The 21,047-nt window shown below is 39.2% G+C and overlaps 1 protein-coding gene across 1 annotated transcript in view; it reads left to right on the forward strand.

The window, feature by feature from the left end:
• Positions 1-21,047, forward strand: part of Ttc39c (tetratricopeptide repeat domain 39C) — a 99,359-nt gene that overhangs the window by 34,672 nt on the left and 43,640 nt on the right. The window contains exons 2-5 of the mRNA XM_047526618.1: positions 7,296-7,344; positions 9,193-9,321; positions 11,647-11,761; positions 19,815-20,169. Of these exons, the coding sequence (XP_047382574.1) occupies positions 7,296-7,344; positions 9,193-9,321; positions 11,647-11,761; positions 19,815-20,169 (648 nt within the window). The remainder of the gene's footprint in view (positions 1-7,295; positions 7,345-9,192; positions 9,322-11,646; positions 11,762-19,814; positions 20,170-21,047) is intronic.

A 21,047-nucleotide genomic window follows, 5' to 3' on the forward strand; every position in this document is an offset into this window, starting at 1 on the left:
CATATACCAGACCTCTAGGGATGCTGTGTGTAATATGTAAAGAAAGCATTTGGAATACTTTTAAACTAAGAAGCAGAATGAGTTAGATATTTTCCCTTTGGAAAAAAAAATTTTTTTTTTTTTGGTACTGGGGATTGAACCCAGGGGTGGTTAAAAACTGAACCACATCCCCAACCCCTTTTTACTTTTTTTATTTTGAGACAGGGTCTTGATAAGTTGCTTAGGGCCTTGCTAAGTTGCTCAAACTGGCTTTGAACTTGTGATCCTCCTGCCTCAGACTCCCAGGCCACTAGGATTATAGGCGTGTGCCACCAGCCTAGCTTGAAAAATATTGTTAACTGTTAAGTCAAGATGTCTTGAAATGAACCTTGTCACATTTTCTTGGGCCTTTGTCTGAGAGAAAGAGACACTTCTCTTAGACTTTCATCCTAGAGTTTTTCATTTCTCGCTTCCAAGGCACTTTTTCATTTTCTGCATAAGGAAGATCCTCTCTTTACTAAGAATTGGGTGAATGAGCAAGGTGCTGAAAACATCACTCTTTTTCCTTGCTCTCGTACTCTGAGTAGAGACATACTTCTGCCTCTTTAGCCTGTGAGTGAAAGGAGCTTCTATGTTCTTTGGCACTGCCCACCAGATGTTCCTTTCTCTCTTGTTGCTACAACATCTTCATATTAAGATTGGGGCCTCCAGGAGTTTAGCATGAGTTTCCCCTGTCAAATGGTATTAAAAGGTAAACTCAGGGCTAGGGATGTAGCTCAGGGATTGAATGCTTGCCTAGCATGTGTAAGGCCTTGGGTTTAATTCCCAGCTACACACACACACACACACACACACACACACACACAAAGTTCAGTGTATTTGGAAAACAGTTCATTGCAGAAGTGTCAAATCAATCTTAGCTATTGATTGTTGCCATGGTGTACTCAAAGTTGTAGAACTTGAGATACAAGATAGAACAAGCTGAGCCCACAGGACAGAAACCATGAGTACCAGCTAAGTGGGAGCTGCTGTCAGGCCCCCTCTGAGTCCCATGGAATTGACACATTTTAAGGCTTTATCTGGGCAAAACACAGATTTTTAGCTTTTAATTTCAACTTCATTAAATTCCTTATTATAAAATCTTTTATTTATTATTTTTCTTGACAGGAGGACTCAGCTAGATAGTGGCAACATTTCACTATTAAAAATGAAAGGAAATGAGGCCAGGCTTGGTGGCAGATGCCTGTAACCCCAGCGGCTTGGGAGGCTGAGGCAGGAGGTTTGCAAATTCAAAAGCAGCCTCAGCAAAATCGAGGTGCTAAGCAACTCAGTGAGACCCTGTCTCTAAATAATATGCAAAATAGAGCTGGGGATGTGGCTCAGTGGTCGAGTGCCCCTGAGTGCAATCCCCGATACTCCCTCCCCGCCCAAAAAAAATGAGAAAGAAAATGTTCGAATAAGAAGAAAGTTCTGGAGTGGGGTTGTAGCTCAGTGGTAGAGTGCTTGCCTAGCACATGTGAGGCACTAGGTTCAATCCTCAGCATAAAATAACTAAAATAAAGGCATTGTGTCCTTTTACAACTAAAAAAAGAAAAAAGTTCAAATCACAAGAAAGTGCATGGTTCTGTTTGATGTCCTAATGGCTTACTGGTGGCTGTTGTTATCTTTTTTTTTTTTTTTTAAAGGAGCACATAAAATCTTATTTATACTACTTTGATGGATAATATAAAAAGCAATCCCCAAATCATTTGCTTTTATTTTTTGGGAAAAAACAATCAGGGACTGTCTTGGGGAGTAACCTCATAAGGGCCTCTCTCTTTACTTACTTTGAGTCCAGTTCTCTATTGGCCTGTTGCTGAGAGTGCCCTAGGTCACAGCTAGACCCAGCTGGGCCTCAACTTACCATGAATTGACAGGGCAGGCCATATAGCCCACCATGAATTGAATAACTCACTCCTATGCAATGTAGCCGTTTTGCTGTTGAATTAACTCATTATTCTGTTTGGTTGGCTGGATGAGAAAAAATAGCAACAACGGAATCATAGGGAGTATTTAGGACAAGTGAATTGACTTAAATGATGCATTTTTCTCCCTAAAGAAGGTGTAAATGTAGGGGGAATTCTGCAGTGACAATATGAAGACATCATGGCTGCTTATTCACCCACTATAGATGCATACTTTTCACTGAAAACAAAACAAAACAAAACAAAAAAACACCATTAATTGTATTTCCCCTCAAACAAATATTTTCACTGCTCTTTTGTGTTGGAACATAGTGTACATACAGCCTTTGCTTAAACATTAAATTTTATGAAAGCAGTTGTAGGTTATAATATTCTATTTGGCTATTTTACGAGGTGTTTGTTCTATTGCAGACAAGTTGTTTTTCCATGAAAAAGATTAAGTTGCGAGGGTGGCTCAGAAGCATCAGAGAAGTGTTCCATATTGACTTTTTTGCTGATTGTATAAAGTTAACTGCAGTGGTCCTCTGGAGCTATGTTTTTTAAAACATTGTGGGTCACAGAAAAGATAGAACCTCCATTAACAGCAGCAGGGGTGAATTCATTTCTTTCTTTCCTTTTTTTCTTCAACTCTCAGATCTGGGATCATATGGCTCCAGTGAAAGACGGTGATGGCCCTTGGCTGGTTGGATTCAGGTGGCCCCGGATTTCCTGTGTAATCCACAAGGGTCCATGGTCCCCAGGCATTTGGAGGGGAGAAAAGTCATTTTGAATTCTTCTAAGAACTCAGCATTTTATAAATTTAGAATATTCAGAAAAAAGCTTGAAAATTTCTAACCATTCACTGCTATGGACAATAAAATTATTTTTGAAGAAATGGGTATTCTTATAATTATGCTTTTTTATGTAATGGAGAAATACTCCTTTAAAGAACTAAATGTATACATTCCCTTCTATATATATTTCAGGAAACAAAATTTTTATTGCTTTAGTCCTGTTTTTAATGTCCTGGAGAAACTTTAAAAAATATTTTCCATGGCAATGTTAGTGACTATAGGAATAGATGATAAATTGCTTCCTTGTATTCTCAATGGTCTTTCTAATTTGGGTGACTCATTATACAGAGTGAAAAATTTAGAGCCATTTTATTACTGATGGTTCATTTTCAAGAAGTAAACTATGGCAGCAATCATCAGAAGCCCTTTCATCAGAGGATTTCAAAGGACACCTTATCTTTTGAAGGACATTTTTTAATTGTAGGTTTTTAACTTTTTATTTTGGAAAATTTCATACATTTTATATTAGTCAACTTTTTGTCACTATGATGAAATACTTAAGACAGGTTAACTTATAAACTAAAGAGGTTTATTTTAACTCACAGTTTTAGAGCTTTAATGGCCTGAGATTGTTATCAACTCAGTTCTTGTGAGGACCGTCTTGTCTTCATCATATCATGGTGTATGGCAATGGCAGGAGCAAAGACTCACACGGCTAGGCAGGAAGCAGAAAGAGACTACACGCGGTTAGGCTCAGACTTCTATCACAATTCTTTTACAAGGACTAACCAGGGTCTCATTAAAAATACTTTAATCCCTTTCAAGGGCATGCTGCCAGTTGACCTGCAACCTCCCACTAGCCCCGCCTCCCAAAGGTCCACACCAAGCTTCCAGCACATGAACCCTTGGGGGACAAGCCACATCCAAACCTTAGCACATCTTCCAGAGCACATGAAGTATTTTGCGAATTCTAATGTTCCAGTTCTCAGCTGTAATAATTACCAACTCGTGACTGTCTTGTTTCATGTGTATTTCTGCTTAATATTCTATGTAGTACGGGACAACCCCACACCCAAAAACTATTTGGCACAAAATATTCAGAATGTCCCTGTTGAGAAACCCTGATTTAGGGCTTTAATTTGTCTTAGCAGTGTTTTGAGTTTTCAATGTAGTGGTACTTCATAATCTTTGTTTAGATTTATGCTTAGATAATGAATATTTCAGTGCTATTGTGAATGGTGATTTTAAAACCTCATTTTCTAGTCATTGCCGTGCGTGGATATATACATGTGTATGTGTGCGAATGTGGTGTTGTTTTAGATATCCCCTAGTGAGTGTCTTTATGTGTCTCTGATGTTGGATAGTCTTACTTCAAAGTTTCCCTTTGGTCTCTTTTTCCTCCTGTGGTTCATTATTGTTGAAGAAACTAGGATCTTGATCCTGTAGACTTTTCCACACCTTAGATTTTGCTGATTCTGTCACGGTGGCAGTCCCTGTCTTTATGAGCACTGCCCATATCCCTTAATTCATGAGGGCCTGCACAACAGCAATACTTCTGTCATTTACTTTTCATTCATTATCCTAGGTTATAAAGGAACACTCTTCCCACCCCCAAACATTGGTTGCTCTGTGTCCACAGAGTAAAGACAGGGTAAATTCTCATTTTTGCCCTTTTAAAGAATCTGTTTTTTAAATAATGAGTTGGTTCCCTAAGATTCCCAGTAGGAAGCTAGTGAGTTTTTTAAAAATTAAAAGCATCATTATGAATGCATGGTTTCATCTTGATATTTCAGTCCATTGCTGCTTTTGCTCTCCAGGGTGATCAAATTCTTCCCTATTTGGCTAATGGGAACCTCTTCAAGACCCTAATAGGTTTTTTAAACTTCCTTAATTTCTGCTGTAACAAGACATTTCAGGCTCTTCTTGAGCCTTTCTTGGCCCTGCCTTGGAAGCAGCCACAGGCCCTCATTTGATGTATCTGGAGAGGGTGCTAGGCATGCACAGTGCTGCTGGCTGGCCCCTGGTTCTAGGCTCTTCCAGTGGACAGATCTAGGATAAATGTATGCTTTCAAAGATTGAAAAAAATAAAATGAATTTACATTGATTCTCTCAGGACTCTAAGATTTTTAAATTAACTTCATCTTCTCCCCTATGCATAAAATCTTGTATTTCTACATATGCAATGCTTGCTTTATCACAAACTATGCACCCAGAAGCCTGAGAGTAAGACACCCTTGTCCAGTCAGAATATGGTTACTGAAAATAGATTAAGACTGTGGAGCGGGGCATCTCCTGAGGGTTTGTTCTCAGGGATCTTTAGGATAGGGTTTTACTATTAGATTGCGGTGTTCTGCAGTTATTGGAGTAGCTCTGCTCTGTGTAGTCGTGTTGCCATTTTATTTACATTTAGGTGCCTTGCATTCATTTACTTCTGATTTTTAGGAATTGTATATTAAAGTTTAATTTGGTTTTATTGTGTATCATGATTACATGGTTCCAAAGTCGAATCTACAGACCAAGGTATAGGCAGGGAAGCTTCATTTTTGTCTTTTGTGACTTCCTCGTTCCCTCCCTCACCTTATAGGTATCCATTTTTAAAACAAATGTTATGAGTTATCCCACCATGGCAGGTTCCCTGTCTGAGCAGTCTTGAAATGAGCTGGGTGCCTCTTCCCTCTCCCCACCCTGACACTGGGTTTTCAGTAATCATCCTTATACTTTTGGGTAGCATTTTTCGATCTCCAGAACATTTGTGTGAGGGTCAACTGAATTAAGATGAAGAGAGTGAACACAGGCTCCCTTGAAGTGTATTCGGTTAAAACCAGCTGAGCCTGGGCGGATGGCTCTTCTCACAGCCTGTGCTCCCTGGCCCTACGGTCTTCATGCCTGGTGCACCCAGATGCTGTGCAGGTTGCAGACAGCACCTCGAGGAGGAAAAACTGTTCTATTGGGCTGGTTTCTCCATTTTTCCCCACACTTAAATGAAAAGATGGTATGTGAAGTAATAAGGGCAAGGTTAGTACTATGAATAATTAATGACTCTCAGAAACCTAATTTTAGTCAAGAACAAGAAGCAAAAGTAGCAACATGAGTTTCCGCTTCTTTCACTTCTCAGTGGCAGAGTGGTTAACATGTAAGCAAAAGGGGAGAGCCAGTTGCCAGCGCTGGATTGAAACACGCCTCTTCCCAAATGGCAGGGCTGTGTTACTCCCTCCACTAATTTCTGTCTGCTGAACTACCCGCCACCACACACAGCCCACTCCAAGAGAAAAAGTGTATGTGCATACCCTTTGTCTCAGTGATGCTACCTCTAGTAATTTATCCCCTGAATGTATTTGGCATTGCTTGTAAAAATATAGGTATAGGATGTCCACCAAGCTTATGTGTGCCTGTGCATATGTGGAGATTCACACGTCCACACTTTCATTTTGAGCACAGTCTAATTTTCTCAGAGGAGATTAACTAAATAAATTGTTACGTGCCTTTTATATAGTGCCATATATTTACGTAATAAAAAATACACTCTACTGGCATGTATGTTTAAAAAGAACAAATAAAAAAGTGAATAATAACCACCTTCCTTTGGTCATGATTTTACAGATGTCAGGTTGCTTCTACCATCTTTATATTTACTGTGTCAATTCATTTAATAGCCACAGTTTTAAAGGCAGTCTTTGTTATAATTTGGTCCTGTTAACTGCTTTACTTTGAAGAACTGGGGGCAGATTCTGTCCTGGCAGAGAGAACATTAACCATTGCATTGCCTCTTCAACTTTTCCTGAGGGTAATTTAATCTGCTTGATGACTGTGTCTTTAACTCAATTAATAGGATTATACAGTGATCCTGACCTCTTAGATGATCTTTTGTAGTAATATAACTATATAATTTATTGCTTTTTTATTATTTAAAAAACACAACAAAATTTATCAATTCAGCAATTTTTAATTGTACAGCACAGCACTATGAACAGCACATACGTAATTCATTGCTTTTAAAAAGAACTTGTTCAACTGGTGTTACAGTTTACCTGTGTTCTTAGAGTTCCATGGAAATAGCAATAAATGAGTAGATCAAATTTCACACTTTTGATAAGTCTTCCAAAACTAAGGCACAGGAAAGAGGAAGGATATCAATTTTTTTAATTAAAATTTTTAGTTTTACAGACTGCAGTCTGATTCATTGTACACAAATGGGGTACAACTTTTCATTTCTGTGGTTGTGCACGATGTAGATTCAAACCAGTCATGTAATCATACATGTACATAGTGTAATACTGTCTGTCTCAGTCTACTGTCTTTCCTTTCCTCACCCCCTCCCGCCCCATTTTCCTCACACCATCCAAAGTTCCTCCATTCTTCCCCCCGCCCCCACTACCCTCCTCGTTATGTATTGTCATCCACTTATCAGAGAAAACATTCGGCCTTTGGTTTTTTTGGGCTTGTCCTATTTCACTTAGCATGATATTTTCTAACTCCATCCATTTACCAGCAAATGCCATAATTTTATTATTCTTTATAGCAGATGATTTTTAAAGTAAAAGTTTACAATAAAAATATTTTTGTTTTGTTTTCTTAACAGGAATCATAGTCCATTGATGAGTTTTGGAGCCAGCTTTGTCAGTTTTTTGGTAAGTTGGTATCAGTAGAGGTATTGGTATGAAGGAAATAAAAATAAACTAATGTCTCTTATTGGTTACCAGCTGCCTAGTATACTCTTGTAGAAAATCCTGTAGCATTCCACACTGAGATAGTTTTTGCCTGTTAACCAATGTCTGTAGATAATTTCCCTAATTTTAAAAATAAAATGTTTGTATCTTCTAAAGTATTATATTTTTCCCCAATCAAAATTCTTTTTAGAATAGAAATATAATAGAAAGACCTTCAAAAATTACAAGTGTATTGGGACAGGGGGTGGGGGCAGGTCTGGCTCTGGGTAATAAAGATTTGCTCTAAAATTATTGAGTAACTGTGGACTGGAAGACGAGTTCAATAAGTAAAGGTAGTTTGTTGGTTAGCCATGCATTTCCAAATGCTAATATTTGAGAATTGAGGGAATAGGTTTTAATTGGGAGTGTAGAAAATTGGATGCTTTCTTTTCAGAAGTATAACAGAGACTACTTCCAAACACGCAAGTTTTTAAAACCATCACAGAATTGTATAACAAGGGGAGAAAGGTATCCCATAGAGACCAAAAGGGAGAAAGCATTTAGATTTGAGATTCAGAAAGATGTCACCAAATAGGCATATCATGCCCAGTCTGGCAGTGCCCAACTCTAGACATGAGACTATCCCTAGTACAATGGGGTTTCATTCAGACTATTTATTTCCTTTTATTGACAGATAGTGCAATAAAATTTTAGAGCCTACTCTTTGTAAGAATACATAGTTCTTCATCTAAAAAAAAAAATACCAAATGGGAATCATAATATTAGTACCCAAGTGACTACAAAGGCTGTCACAGAGACTGAGCCAAAGCGGGTGAACTGGGTGGCCACCAAGGGGTGGACAGGATGGTTGGGAGAAAGAGTATGATGGGGAAACTAGGTGACCATAGTCTGGTTTGGCTAGGATGGAAAAACAGGCTTGAGTCGTTGTGACAGGGCCTAAAATGCCAAGGTGGGACCAGGGAATCCAGTGGGGAATGGAGAGCTTGAGACTGTTCCTAGGTCCTTCCAGGAACCAGGCCTCCTTGCCCTGTACCCACCCATCTCTGAAACCTCAGTTCTGCTGGATATAACTGGCAGGTAGGTGTTCAGCAGATGTTCAGGACATCACTTCTACCCAGTCAGATGTGGCTTGCTAACATCTGCCAGCATCAGGTGCCTAAAATCAAGCTGTCAGTGGAGTTTTTAACTCTACATGATATAACATGATTGCTATCTAAGGAAACCCACAGGAATTACCCTAGAAAGACTGATGACTTCCAAAGAGCCCCTCTAGTGGTTGTTTCAATAGCATTTCTATACAGTACTTACTGGAGTTGATCTAGAGTAGAATGAACTTTTGAATAAGACCCCGTTATAAAAACTAAATTGAATAGATGAATCAGAAATTATACAGAATTTTTGCTACTATAGTTAAAAAAATTTTTGTAGTTGTAGATGGCTGGCGTGCCTTTATTTTATTTGTTCATTTTTATGTGGTGCTGAGGATCAAACCCTTTGCCTCACATATGCTAGGCAAGTGCTCTGCCACTGAGCCCCAGCCCCAGCCCTGCTACTGCATTTAATAGCAACAGAGACACAGTAGAATGGCAATTATAAGGACATGCTATCGTAATAGAGTCATATGTTATTTAATATGGAGATCATCGTTTCTTTAAGTGAATAGGGTGTGCATTTTGCACGTTTTGATTCTTTTACTTGCAACAAATAATTTAAGTGATTTTTTTTCTAGCTTGGACTATTATTGTAATAAACAGGCCTGAAGTTTCAGATGCTTACTGATTCATTCATTCTCTCCTTGTTTCTTGGAAGAATGCCATGATGACATTTGAGGAAGAAAAAATGCAGTTGGCGTGTGATGACTTAAAAACTACAGAAAAGCTGTGTGAAAGTGAAGAGGCTGGAGTAATTGAAACAATCAAGAATAAAATCAAGAAGAATGTAAGTAGTGTGCCTTTAGATTATGGGCTGCATACTTCTTAGTACTTACAGTATCACTTGGGTTTCAGCATTTAAAATAGGACTGAAAACAAGCAGTAAATGTTTCCCATGGCTTCTGGTTATGTGGACTGTCTCTCATAAAGCAATATAAGTCCTTTCCCGTCATTAGAGCCATCCATTGGTATTTTAGAACCATCCTTTCTGCAACTGGGGATGTGGTTTAGTGGTAGAGCATTTGCCTAGCATGTGTGAGGCCCTGAGTTCAAGCCCTAGTACTAGAAAAAGAAAACCAGAATGATCTTCTCCCATAATGGGCCCCATGACAACGGTTTCTTGTGTATAATTAAACACGACGCAGTGATAGCTGAACAATAAAACATCCGCATTTTGGCATACTTCAGCCATTGACCTCATCTTCCCCAGGCCTCACCAACCTTTGTTAATAAAGTTTCAGTAACATCATAAGCCGCTTTCTGTATTTTGCCCTCACGTTTCAGTCCAAAAGTTCCTGTTGTAGAGAGACATACTTCCACCCCTGGTATTTCCTGGGGTGCCCGGGGTCTTGGATGTGACACATATGTAACTGACAGACCAGTCTGTTGGTACGGTCATCAGGCTGCCCCATCTTGTCATCTGCTCGTTCATGTCAGTCCCCTTCCTGTGGAGTGGTCACAGGACACGGCTTCACCTCCACTCTTGCTTGTGGTGTGCACCATGAGGAAGCCACTGGTGGGCCAAGAATGCTGGCTCCATGCTCCAGATGGGCCAGACTCGTCTTTGCCTCCTCCTCCTTCAAACCAAACGTGCCATCAGTGACCAATCTACGGTGACTGTCTTTCTTAAATAGCTCTTGACTTCATTGACTGCTCTCCATCCTCGCTGCCATCTCCCGAGGCCAGCCACCCTCTCTCTCGTCTAAGACATTGGCGCTCTGCCTCCGTCTCGATGTACTCCATTCATTCTCTGTAATACAGTCGATAATACGTTGCTTACTTGGTTTTCAGCGCCGTCCTTTATAATAAAATCTAAGCCCCTAACTATAGTTGGCATATACCTCTGCCTGGATAATTCTTCTGCCTCTTCACCAGGTTCCTTCTCTTAGTTCTTCCTAGAGAGACAAGTGTTCCCCCAAGAGCCTGAGGCTCCATACTCTGCTGAATATGTCTCCTAAGATTCCTGTAGTTCCCTCTGCTTTAACCCTTCAGAGCACTTACTATGTAACATGGTGATAAGGTCTGTTTTTCATCATTAAGTATAAGCTGTTTACATGTCTGTCCTCAATTTCTACTACCATACCTAGCATATATGTTAATAATTAACATTTGCAATAGCACTTGCGATTTATAAAGCATTCACATATATAGGATCTCATTAGCCTTCTGGACAGCTTGTAGAGTAGATGTTATTATAAATAAGGAAACAAAAGCATTGATACATTGACATTTTCCCAGAGTAATGAGTGCTGGGGCTTGACAGGGAATAGCAGTGACCATGATGGATTATGCTAAAATCTAGGGAAAAACAGAGAAACACGTCTTACTGTCATGTATACTATTTATACTATTGACTTATTTGCAAAAATTCTACAATTTCTCATGTCACTATGAAAGCTCATGGAAGCTACTTAGCTTATTTTATTCAAAGTTTCTTTGTGTTAAGAATGCAGAATGTTGTATGCCCTGGTTATTTGTATTCATTTTAGAAATATTCTTTATGATTAAGACCAGTATTTTTTAAAGTGATTTTACTTTTTGCTTATTTTTATTTATATGCCTAAATTTGAAGTATAGTTTGTGATTTATTCAAAACTAATTTTTAATTCCATGGTGTTTTCTCCTTAATAGAAATGGAATCAGTTTCCAGCCCTTACATCTCAGTTGCATACACCAAAAGAATGTATCATAATATTAGTCCTACCTGCAGATAAATGCTGTAAATTGACTTTTTGGGTTACCGACTTAGGGAATGTATTATACCCTCAGTGGTTTTAATTTTGAATAAATAGGAATTTACATTATCTTTAAAAAAAAGTGAACCTCTGAAGTTTTGTATTGATGTTCATGTTTTTCATGAATTTAGATGTTATCATTTGGAATATTGTTTTTGAATTAAAATGTTCTTTAACACCACATTGTTAGCAAAGTTCAACCTAATGGGAATACGGAGCTTCCAAATTTCTATTATAAATTTGGTCTTGGCTTTGAGGAACTGCCATGTCTCACAGCTCTGATATGAATTATCCTGTACCTTTAAGTAATAGTTGTTTGGAGGGAGTATCGTTCATGTGTGTAATTTATTGGTGTGTACTTTCTTTCCACGCAACAGGTTGATGTCCGCAAGTCCACTCCCTCCATGGTTGATCGGCTTCAGAGGCAGATTATCATAGCTGACTGTCAAGTGTACCTGGCTGTACTTTCATTTGTCAAACAAGAATTGTCAGGTATGCCGATGCATTCTTTTTAATGGCTTTTGTTATTCAGACAAAAATCAGTAATGCTCTTGTTTTTTAAGACCCCTTTAAATTTTACTTTTTGAAAACATGTGACGCCTCTTTGGGGCATGATACTGATTTATTACTTGGAGAATTGAAACCATAAGTGCTTAATGTATGTTCAGCAGAGGCTGTGTTTTCCTCCTCCTGTCTCAAGATAATTCTGTCTTAGAGAAATTAGGAGTGCCTTTTTTGGGTATGTAGGTATAGTACTTTTTCTTTGTGGGAATCAAGTTGTAATACTAATCTTTAAAGTGAACTCTAACTGGTTTAAATTTAAGTTTTACAGGAAATTGTTATTGAAGGCCAGAGTACCTTCAGTGGTTTTAAGTATTAGGAAATGATTAAAGATTAAAGATCATTAAAGATTCCCTGATACACTTGAATGACTAGCATGGTAACAACCTTTAGCAGGGGTTATAAACTAATTTCTTAATTAGTTTGTCCAAGACAGATGTTTTCCAGGCTTTTGCAGCTTTAATTTCTTGAGTGAAATAGACTCGATGAGTCTTTAATAGCTTGCTGTAAGAGTGTGTCTAAAATTGACCTAATTCTTTCCCTAATGTGGTTATGTGCCTCTTGGATCCTGACAGCAGAAACCTGCCACTTTGGTAGATAGGATTTGCTCGGCAAAAAAATGAAAATTCTAAAATAAAATCAATTAAAATTTACAGTCAGGAAAGCATTTTTTCCCCAAACCTTGTATGATGAAGAAGGATGTTTCTGCTAATTATGAATACACTTTTCTTTTTAGACAACTAGAAACCATTTTTCCCCCTTTTCTTCTCTCTCTTGCTCTCTTTATCTCTCTGTCCCTGTGTCTGTCTCATACTTGAGGATGCTTTGTTTGTTTGGCTCAAATTAAGTGGAATTTAACTTTTAATTTGGCCTCTAAAATTTGGACCTCCTAGAACTTATCTTTCTTTTAAAATATGTCCTATGAGGTACTTCTGTCATTTCTTTTGGTTCATGTCTTTTTTCTTTAATCCTCTTCTCATTACTCTTTCAAAGCCTTGTTTGGGGGGTTGAGAGCTCATAGCAAATGTGAATCACCTAAGTAAGGTGAAAACCCCATTTGGAATTCCACATTAATTTGGATATAAAAGAGCAGCAGATACTCAGTTCACAATAGCCAGATTGTGGAACCAACCTAGATGTCCTTCAATTGATGAATGGATAAAGAAACTGTGGTATATATATACAATTGAATATTACTCAGCCATAAAGAATGATAAAATTATGGCATTTGCAGGCAAATGGATGAAATTGGAGAATATCATGCTAAGTGAAATAAGCCAATCTCAAAAAACCAAAGGACAAATGATATCGCTAATAAGTGGATGATGACACATAATGGAGGGTGGGAGGGCTTAGTGTTAGGGTTAGGGAGGGTAGCAAGAATGGAGGAAGGAAGGACTGTATAGAGGGAAAAGAGGGGTGGGAGGGGTGGGGGGGAAGGGAAAAAATAACAATGAATCAAACAACATTACCCTGTGTAAATTTATGATTACACAAATGGTATGCCTTTACGCCATGTACTAACAGAGAAACAACATGTATCCCATTTGTTTACAATTAAAAAAAAAAAAAAAAAAAGAGCAGCAGAGCTTATCTGGAGCTTTTTGGTCAAGACAGGAACTCTGGGTTTTCTGTGATTTTGTACATTATCTTCCTGACATCAAGGACTCTTATAAAGAGTTGATTTTAGCCATTAAAAAGACATCTGTTCAGAGAGAAGGGTGACCCAGTGCACAGTTGTGTATGTGTGTGGTCCAGCACCTCAGGTGGGTGAGTGAGGCTGGACTATTCCTTGAGCTAGAGAAGGGGAAAGCCAATGCACGTTTAAGTATAAAACTATGTCAAAAGTTAAAAAGTGAGCATATCTGTCCTTCATTTGTTCATTCAACAAAAAACTACAGAGCTCATGCTGTGTGGTAAGCACAGACCAAGGACCTTGTCTATGGGAAGTTACAGTGGTCAGATGGTATTATTTATTTTAAAATTATTCTGATTATAAAATTGCTAATATTATTATGAAAAAATTTGACATTGTAAACAAGTATAAAAGAAAGCAGGTCATCATCTCTACTCAGAAGGAGTCATTCTTTATTCAGAAAAAAGGCCGATCTTTTTTTTTTTTTTTTGCGGTGCTGGGGATTGAACCCAGGGCCTTGTGCTTGTGAGGCAGGCACACACTGGCCAGAGCTCTGAGAGGGAATGAACCAGTAATAAATTTTAGTGCTTCATACTTTTTAAGGAGGATTTACTTCATTTGATTTCTTTGTGAGGAACTGTCCCATCTCATCTTTCTTCATTTTCCCATACTACTTTCTTTTTCATTATTCTATGATCCAAGAGTCTTTTTCGAGGGAGCGTATATTACTTGTGTAATAAGGAGTTATTTTTAAAACATTTTGTGGCACTGACCACCTGAGATTATCATCGGTGCCCTTTATTTCCTTTTGGATTTGAAGATAGAGGCCTGGGTCTTACCTATTCTTGTGTTTTTGGCATGATGAACACTGAGCCACTTTTCCTTCCTTTCCAGGGACAACCAAGAGTGAGCGATTTGGTCAAGGTTGAGTGATTTGCACAGCTTGTGGGGATGACAGACCAGGACCAGAGCCATGGTTTTCTTATTTCATAACCAAGTTCCTAGTGTTAATACTTCTTCTCATCACCTCAGTCTGGTTACTTGTGTCACCACGTGGCTCAAAACCCTGTGCTTCCCAAGGCCTTTCCCTCACTTCTCCCTGTGTCCAGTGGCATGAGTCCCCACATAGAGCAAAGCCTGCTGCCCCTTGGCTCCATCTCCCTGCCACAGTCTCTGCACTACCCCTGGAGCCATCTTCCTGACCTGTGTTACACCTGTGCTGTAGACACTTAACCATCCTGCACTGACCACAGGATAGAGTCCAAGACCCTTCCATGTGTGGCATGTCAGAACCCACCCCCTCCCAGCTCCTGCCGCCTACTGTCTCACCTGACTGAGCAGAGCTCCTTGCCTCCTCCCTGGGTCCTCTTGGCTGCCTGCTGCCTGTCCATGCTGCCTCTCAGCTTGGAACACCTCTGCCCCTTCATCTTTCATCTTCCTAGTCAAGTGCAGCCCAAGCCTTCTTCCCTCCTCACTGACTCCATCAGTCCAGTTTGTGTTGTTCTGTGTACATCTAGGACATAGCCAGTTAAAGCAGTTACCTCACAGCCATACCCACTTTTTACGTGTCTGCCAAAATATAAGACTGGAAACTCCTTGAGGGCAGGGATGTTGCTGGTCTCCCTCCTGTCTTCCCTGTTTCCAACACACATGGGGCACTTAGAACACACCAGATACTGCGGGATGATGTCTGCTGATAGTCCAGAGATGAATGAGGGGCAGCCCTTGCCTTGAGGGAGCTCAGGTTTAGCAGGGGGAATGATGGGTAAATGAGTTCTATCTCGGGAAGATACCACAGCCAGCCGACATGTAGGGTAGTCACAGAGGTTGCTAGGGGTGTGAACAACTCTGAACCTTTGGGAAGGTCAAGGAACCCTGATTCTGTCCCTGAGCAGAATTAAAAAGAATCAACGTTTATTTTCTTCTCTGTGTCCCTGATATTTGCTTTGGTGCCTCTGCCTAGCACACAGTGGGTGTCTATTCAGTGAATTAAAGGGAGGAATGGAGAATGGATGACATCACTGACGAAAGGAATGGGGAGTGGAAAAGCGAGTCCAATAGAAGTCTGCTGACTGGGGGTGAAAATAATGAGGAGGTGGGCTGACTGGTAGAAACGGTATCACTTTTGTCCTTCAGAGTCTGTTATTTGGGTCACTAGAGAGGCAAGCCTGTTCTTGCCCATTCTTAGAGGGTTAACCGGTCTCACTGTCGCACAAGTGAACGGATGGAAGGGATGTACAGTGGATGCTCTCGTCACATACCTTCCCCCTGCAAAATTACAAAATTCATTCCAAGATCAGTTTAGTGCAACTTGACATTTTCATTTTCCAGGCAACCCTTGCCCTTTCCCAGGAAGGACTTTGACATCCTATGTCCCCTCCACCTCCCAGTGGATTGATGCCTGAATCTATTATCATAGGGCAAATGGTGTGTTCCTATCCTGTCTGCCTTCTTCCACAGGCACAGAATGATCATCATGGCTGAATGATTTATACCTGACCTTTCAGAGGAGCCTTTGGAAGGCCACGCAGTGTGTGACTATCGAATGCTGTGTTGTCTTCGTGTTGGGAAGCAGAGAGCTCACTGGCATTATTGCTGAGTCTAGGTGACCGCGTGTCCCTGGTGCAGAGCTGGATCGTGCTGTGTTCCGGCTGCAATTCACTTAGTGCCACCTCCTCCAGATGGGCCACAGTGTTTGGGACCAGGAGTAGGGCAAGTCCCTGGGGAACCTATTTCAATATCCAGTTGAATGTAGAAAACTGTAGAAGCAAAATCTTTCTCTACAGGCATGTTAACTTTGTTTTGGACATATTTCAGTGTATAGTCTTTGACATCCAAAACATTGGTTTTCATTTCCCTGGTTCAAATGAAGGCTCTTCAAGCATGTTGCTATGGATTCCAATATGTGATTTTTAAAAATTGGTACCAATGTACCTATCTTAGGCATGAAATGAAAAACATGTTTAATTCATTTCACTTTTTTTCTATAAGAATGAGGGTTTGATTTTGTTAACTGAGTTTCATGCAGCGAGGACTTAATAGATTTTTAATGTCTGTTTTCCTTGCTACCATCCTTTTCCCTAATCCTCATCTGAGATTGGATTGTTACACCTGATTTCCCCAACACTACCCCTTCAGCCTCAGTACTGGAGATTCCAGTCTCTCTGTAGCTGATGCTCATTCCTTTACTGGACTTACACCCATTGGTTCCATTGTATCTCCTGCTACACCTGCCACTGTTCCTCAGTGTCACACTCTTGTACCCCTCTCCTAGGATGCTGCCTTTTCCTGCATTGAGAAAAAGAGTTAAAAATTTCCCTCCAAATTTCCAGTTAGGCCTGGGGGTAGGAGGTAGTGAAATTTTCTACTGAAATCCTGTAGTGCTTTATTTGGCATTTTTATATGTTTGTTACATGGAAAACAATTTAATGGTAAAAATAAATTAAAAAGAAACATTCACTTAAACACTTAGCATGGTTTATCTTCACTTTTTCTACATGTGACCCATGTATGTACATTCATACGTATTGTCTTATGTTACATGCTTTTTAACATTTTTTTGATCTCTTAATTTTATTTAGGCATTTGGAGGGCTAGAATTTAAAAATAATCTTTTAATTATGTTTTATAGTTCTTTTGTGTCCCTTCTATGCCACCATGGTCCCTGGCATATAACAGGAACTTTATCAATAGCTGATCAACATGTTTAGGATTTTGCAGACTTCCTTTTTCTTTCATTTTTAAAAATTTTCAAGCCAATGATTATTTATTTTCAGTTATATCTCAATTGCTTTTTTTCTCAAGAATAGTTTTCTATAACTTTTCTTTTTCTGCTTTTTTATTACACCTTTGGCTTTTGTAATCATAACTGAGAATCATCTTTCTTGTTTGTGAGCATGTTGGACCAATTCAAATGCTTGAAAATCTACTTTGTTAGCACACAAAGAAATTTTAGGGTTTTCTCTAACCTTTATTTTCCTATAGTACATTCATTTTGGAGGGGGACATCTACTGAGCTTTAAAGGAAGAACATGCGTCCCATTTCTTTGATTTACCTAGATGGGTGCCTGAAATCTAGTTCTTGGTGCAATGACTACTTCTGTTATATTGAACTAAATAAAAAGATTGTTTCAAACAAGTATTGCTTGTGTAATTACAAAATTATGAAAATAGTTCCCTAAACTTTTATAGACTACTTTGTTTGTTTGTCTTGTTCATTCAATTTTATAGCATTCTTTTCAGTAGATATAGATTCTAGGACATTAACTGCTCAACCTTGGAAGATGATTGTGTTTTTAATTATGATCCCATGGGAAAGGTGGCTATCATTTGTTGGAAAATGATATGCTTAGGTAAAATAATAGCTTTCTAGTATGTACTGGGGGCTTCCAAGTCCTCTCCCAGGTTTGATAATTCACAAGGAAGACTCAGGACTCAGCTTGCAGTTGTATTCAAAACTGTGATTTTTTTTTTTACTTGTTTTTAGATATACATGATGGGGCTGATCATGCAGACACTTCCTAGCTAGTACATAACCAAATTCTAAATTCCCAGAAGGAATGCAGGCGTTCAGTATAAACCACACTGTTTTTACAGATTAAGCACACACAGCAAGCCACTCTTTTAGATCTGTGAATGGTAAGATCCCCTCCCATGTCCAAATTCCATATCCAGCCAAGGTCTACATTGTAAGCAGGCCTTTTGAAGGCAGGGCTAGTAAGCTAACTCTTTTTAGTACATACCGTATAGTCTTAGCTCACATTCAATTCAGGGATTGGGATTTTCTAGATCAGATTTTATTTTATATCATGTATTTTCTGAAATTTAAAAATTCGTTTTCCTGCTGTTCCAAAGGGTGTGGAAGTCTGAGATAGTTCATGTTTTTCATTTGTGCAAGAAGGTCAGGGTCACGATATCATTTGCGGTGCTACATGGAATAACTCTATTCTGTGGTTACTACAGAGTTAAATTTTACAGAAAATTCCCTACAGAAAACCCCTTCCTCAAAAAATGTGGCAATGATGTGTGTTGGCTTTCCATTGCTATGACAAAATGCCTAAGAAAATTGTCTTACAAGGAGAAAAGATTTTATTTTGCCCCAATGTTTCAGAGGTTTCAGTCCATTGTCACTTGACCTTGTTGCATTGCATGATAATCAGGAAGCAAAGAGAGAGGGGAGGGGGCAGGAGTCCCAATATCCCCTTCAAGGGAAAACCTCCAGTGATCTAACTTCCTTCCTTAGTCTCCACCTCCACTTCCATTTTCTCCACAGGCTAGGGACCAAGCCTTCAACACATGGGCCTTTGTGTGACACTTAATATCTAAAACAGGATGCACTCAAATAATCACAGGTTGGCACACCCTCCCCATGTGGAGGTGAAAATGTCCACAGAGAAGATGTGGATAGCAGGATGCCAAGGGCCTTTTAGAGAGGGTTCAGTGGGCTTGAAGGGTGCTAAATCCTGCATCTTGCCTCCTATCCTTGAGGTCTTCCTTGTAATACATTTTCAAGAGGATTCTACCAAGAAACATTGGCCTAATGGGGAATAATGGAAGCAGCTTTAAAAATAACAGGTTAGACTGGGTGTAGTGGCACATGCCCATAATCCTAGTGACTCAGGAGGCTGAGGCAGAAGCATTACAAGTGCCAGGCCAGCTCAAACTTAGTGAGACCCTGTCTCAAAAAATAAAAAAAAATGGAACTGGGGTTGTGGCTCATTGGTGGAGTGCCTCTGGGTTGAATCCCCAGTGCTAAAAACAAAAGAAACAGATTGTCACCCTGTGGCATGGAGTAACTTACTGTTTTCCACCCTCTTCACTGTGGATCTCTCTAGGCTGGGGCAGTGGGTTAAGGCCATTGTCATTGACCAAACAAATTCATCCCAGTCAGGTGTATTAAACCACACAGCAGGCATCAGGTGTAGGTGAGTTGGGGATTCTTTGCATTTAACGTGAATAATCTTTTTTCTGCAATAAACTGGCCATTTGTTTATCCAGTAAATGTGAATTCATTCTTTTTATTTGCTTGTATTATTTTTTGGCAAGATGCCTAAAATGCTTGGGTATAAACTGAGCAGTGAACTAGACTTAGAACTTTCTTTTGAAGGAATGAAAATATAGAGCAGGGTGATCAAATATATATACATATAAAATTTCTTGCCAAGGGGTCATGCAAATAAGAGATTTAAGTAAGCACTACAAAGAAAACTAGATGCAGTGATAGCTAATAATTTTAATGTGTTTAAACAATTTTGATTTTCAGGTTGTTTTCCAATATCCTTTATTATTTGAGTACAGAAATTCTTTTTAAGGCAATTTTCAAATGCTTTTCTCCCCTTCTCTTTATAGCATACATAAAAGGTGGGTGGATCCTTAGGAAAGCCTGGAAGATTTACAATAAATGCTATCTGGACATCAATGCCCTTCAGGAGCTGTATCAGAAGAAGCTAACTGAAGAGCCCTCCACTTCTGACACTGCAAATGATAATCACATTGTGGCTGAAGGGGTGACTGAGGAGTCCCTAAACAGACTGAAAGGTGCTGTTAGCTTTGGATATGGCCTTTTTCACCTTTGCATATCCATGGTGCCCCCAAACCTGCTCAAAATCATCAATCTGCTGGGGTTTCCTGGAGACCGCCTGCAGGGGCTTTCTTCACTGATGTATGCAAGCGAAAGTAAGGACATGAAGGCCCCTTTAGCTACGTGAGTAGCTATATTGCAATGCTTTGGTAGATAATATAGTGTTGAAAGTAAGTAATCAACAAGCAAAAACTTTAAAGGAAACTTGAGGAAAATTGCGCGGTTGGTTGACGCGTTGCTGTGCCTTACGTCTTTGAATGCAGCACCAAGCACTGTGCTTTGTGCTGGTGGCAGTAGTTATGGGTCCTGTGTTTTAACAAACAGGTAAAGTGACCTTATCATTTACCCTCCACTGATTTTATAAGCCATTTTTGTGACTTTGACCATAGTCACTAAGGTGCACGATACTGATTTTTGAACTCAAGAGGTACAAATTTGATAAGCCTTTTTCTGTGGTTTAGAAATTTTTATTACTATAAAGAATCTTCTTATTAGATAATTTTCATTCATGGTTCTAGCTGATCTGTTGGTCCCTTGAGTGACTCAGATATTTTGTGCTACTGTGCTCTGTTGTCATGTTATGTTGCTTAGTGTAAATTTAAATGACAATTATTTGAATAGAAAAGTGTGGGAAAGTTGTAACTATCCAGAGCAAGGATTTACCCATTTCTTCATTGGTTAAAAATTATATGTGATTTTTTTAAAGTCAATTTGCAATTTGAACAGTTTAACCAAACTCCAGGTGTTTGTCTGTTATGATGCCACTTGTCAAAATTTTCTAAGCAGAATGTTGATATCACAGAGGACCTGAGTGAGGTGTATTTCTATTCATGTCAGCATTGAGGAATTTGGATGCCGACTCTTAATCTGTTGATAGTTACTTAAAAATCATTGTTTTTCATTTGAAAAGTATTTGTGCCTCTCCAAACTCATTACACAGTGGTCCTTTATTAATTTGAATGAAAAGATTGATAACTTGTGATCATTTCTCTGTGTATATC

This window comes from Sciurus carolinensis, chromosome 15, assembly GCF_902686445.1.
Source record: "Sciurus carolinensis chromosome 15, mSciCar1.2, whole genome shotgun sequence".
Taxonomy (NCBI): domain Eukaryota; kingdom Metazoa; phylum Chordata; class Mammalia; order Rodentia; family Sciuridae; genus Sciurus; species Sciurus carolinensis.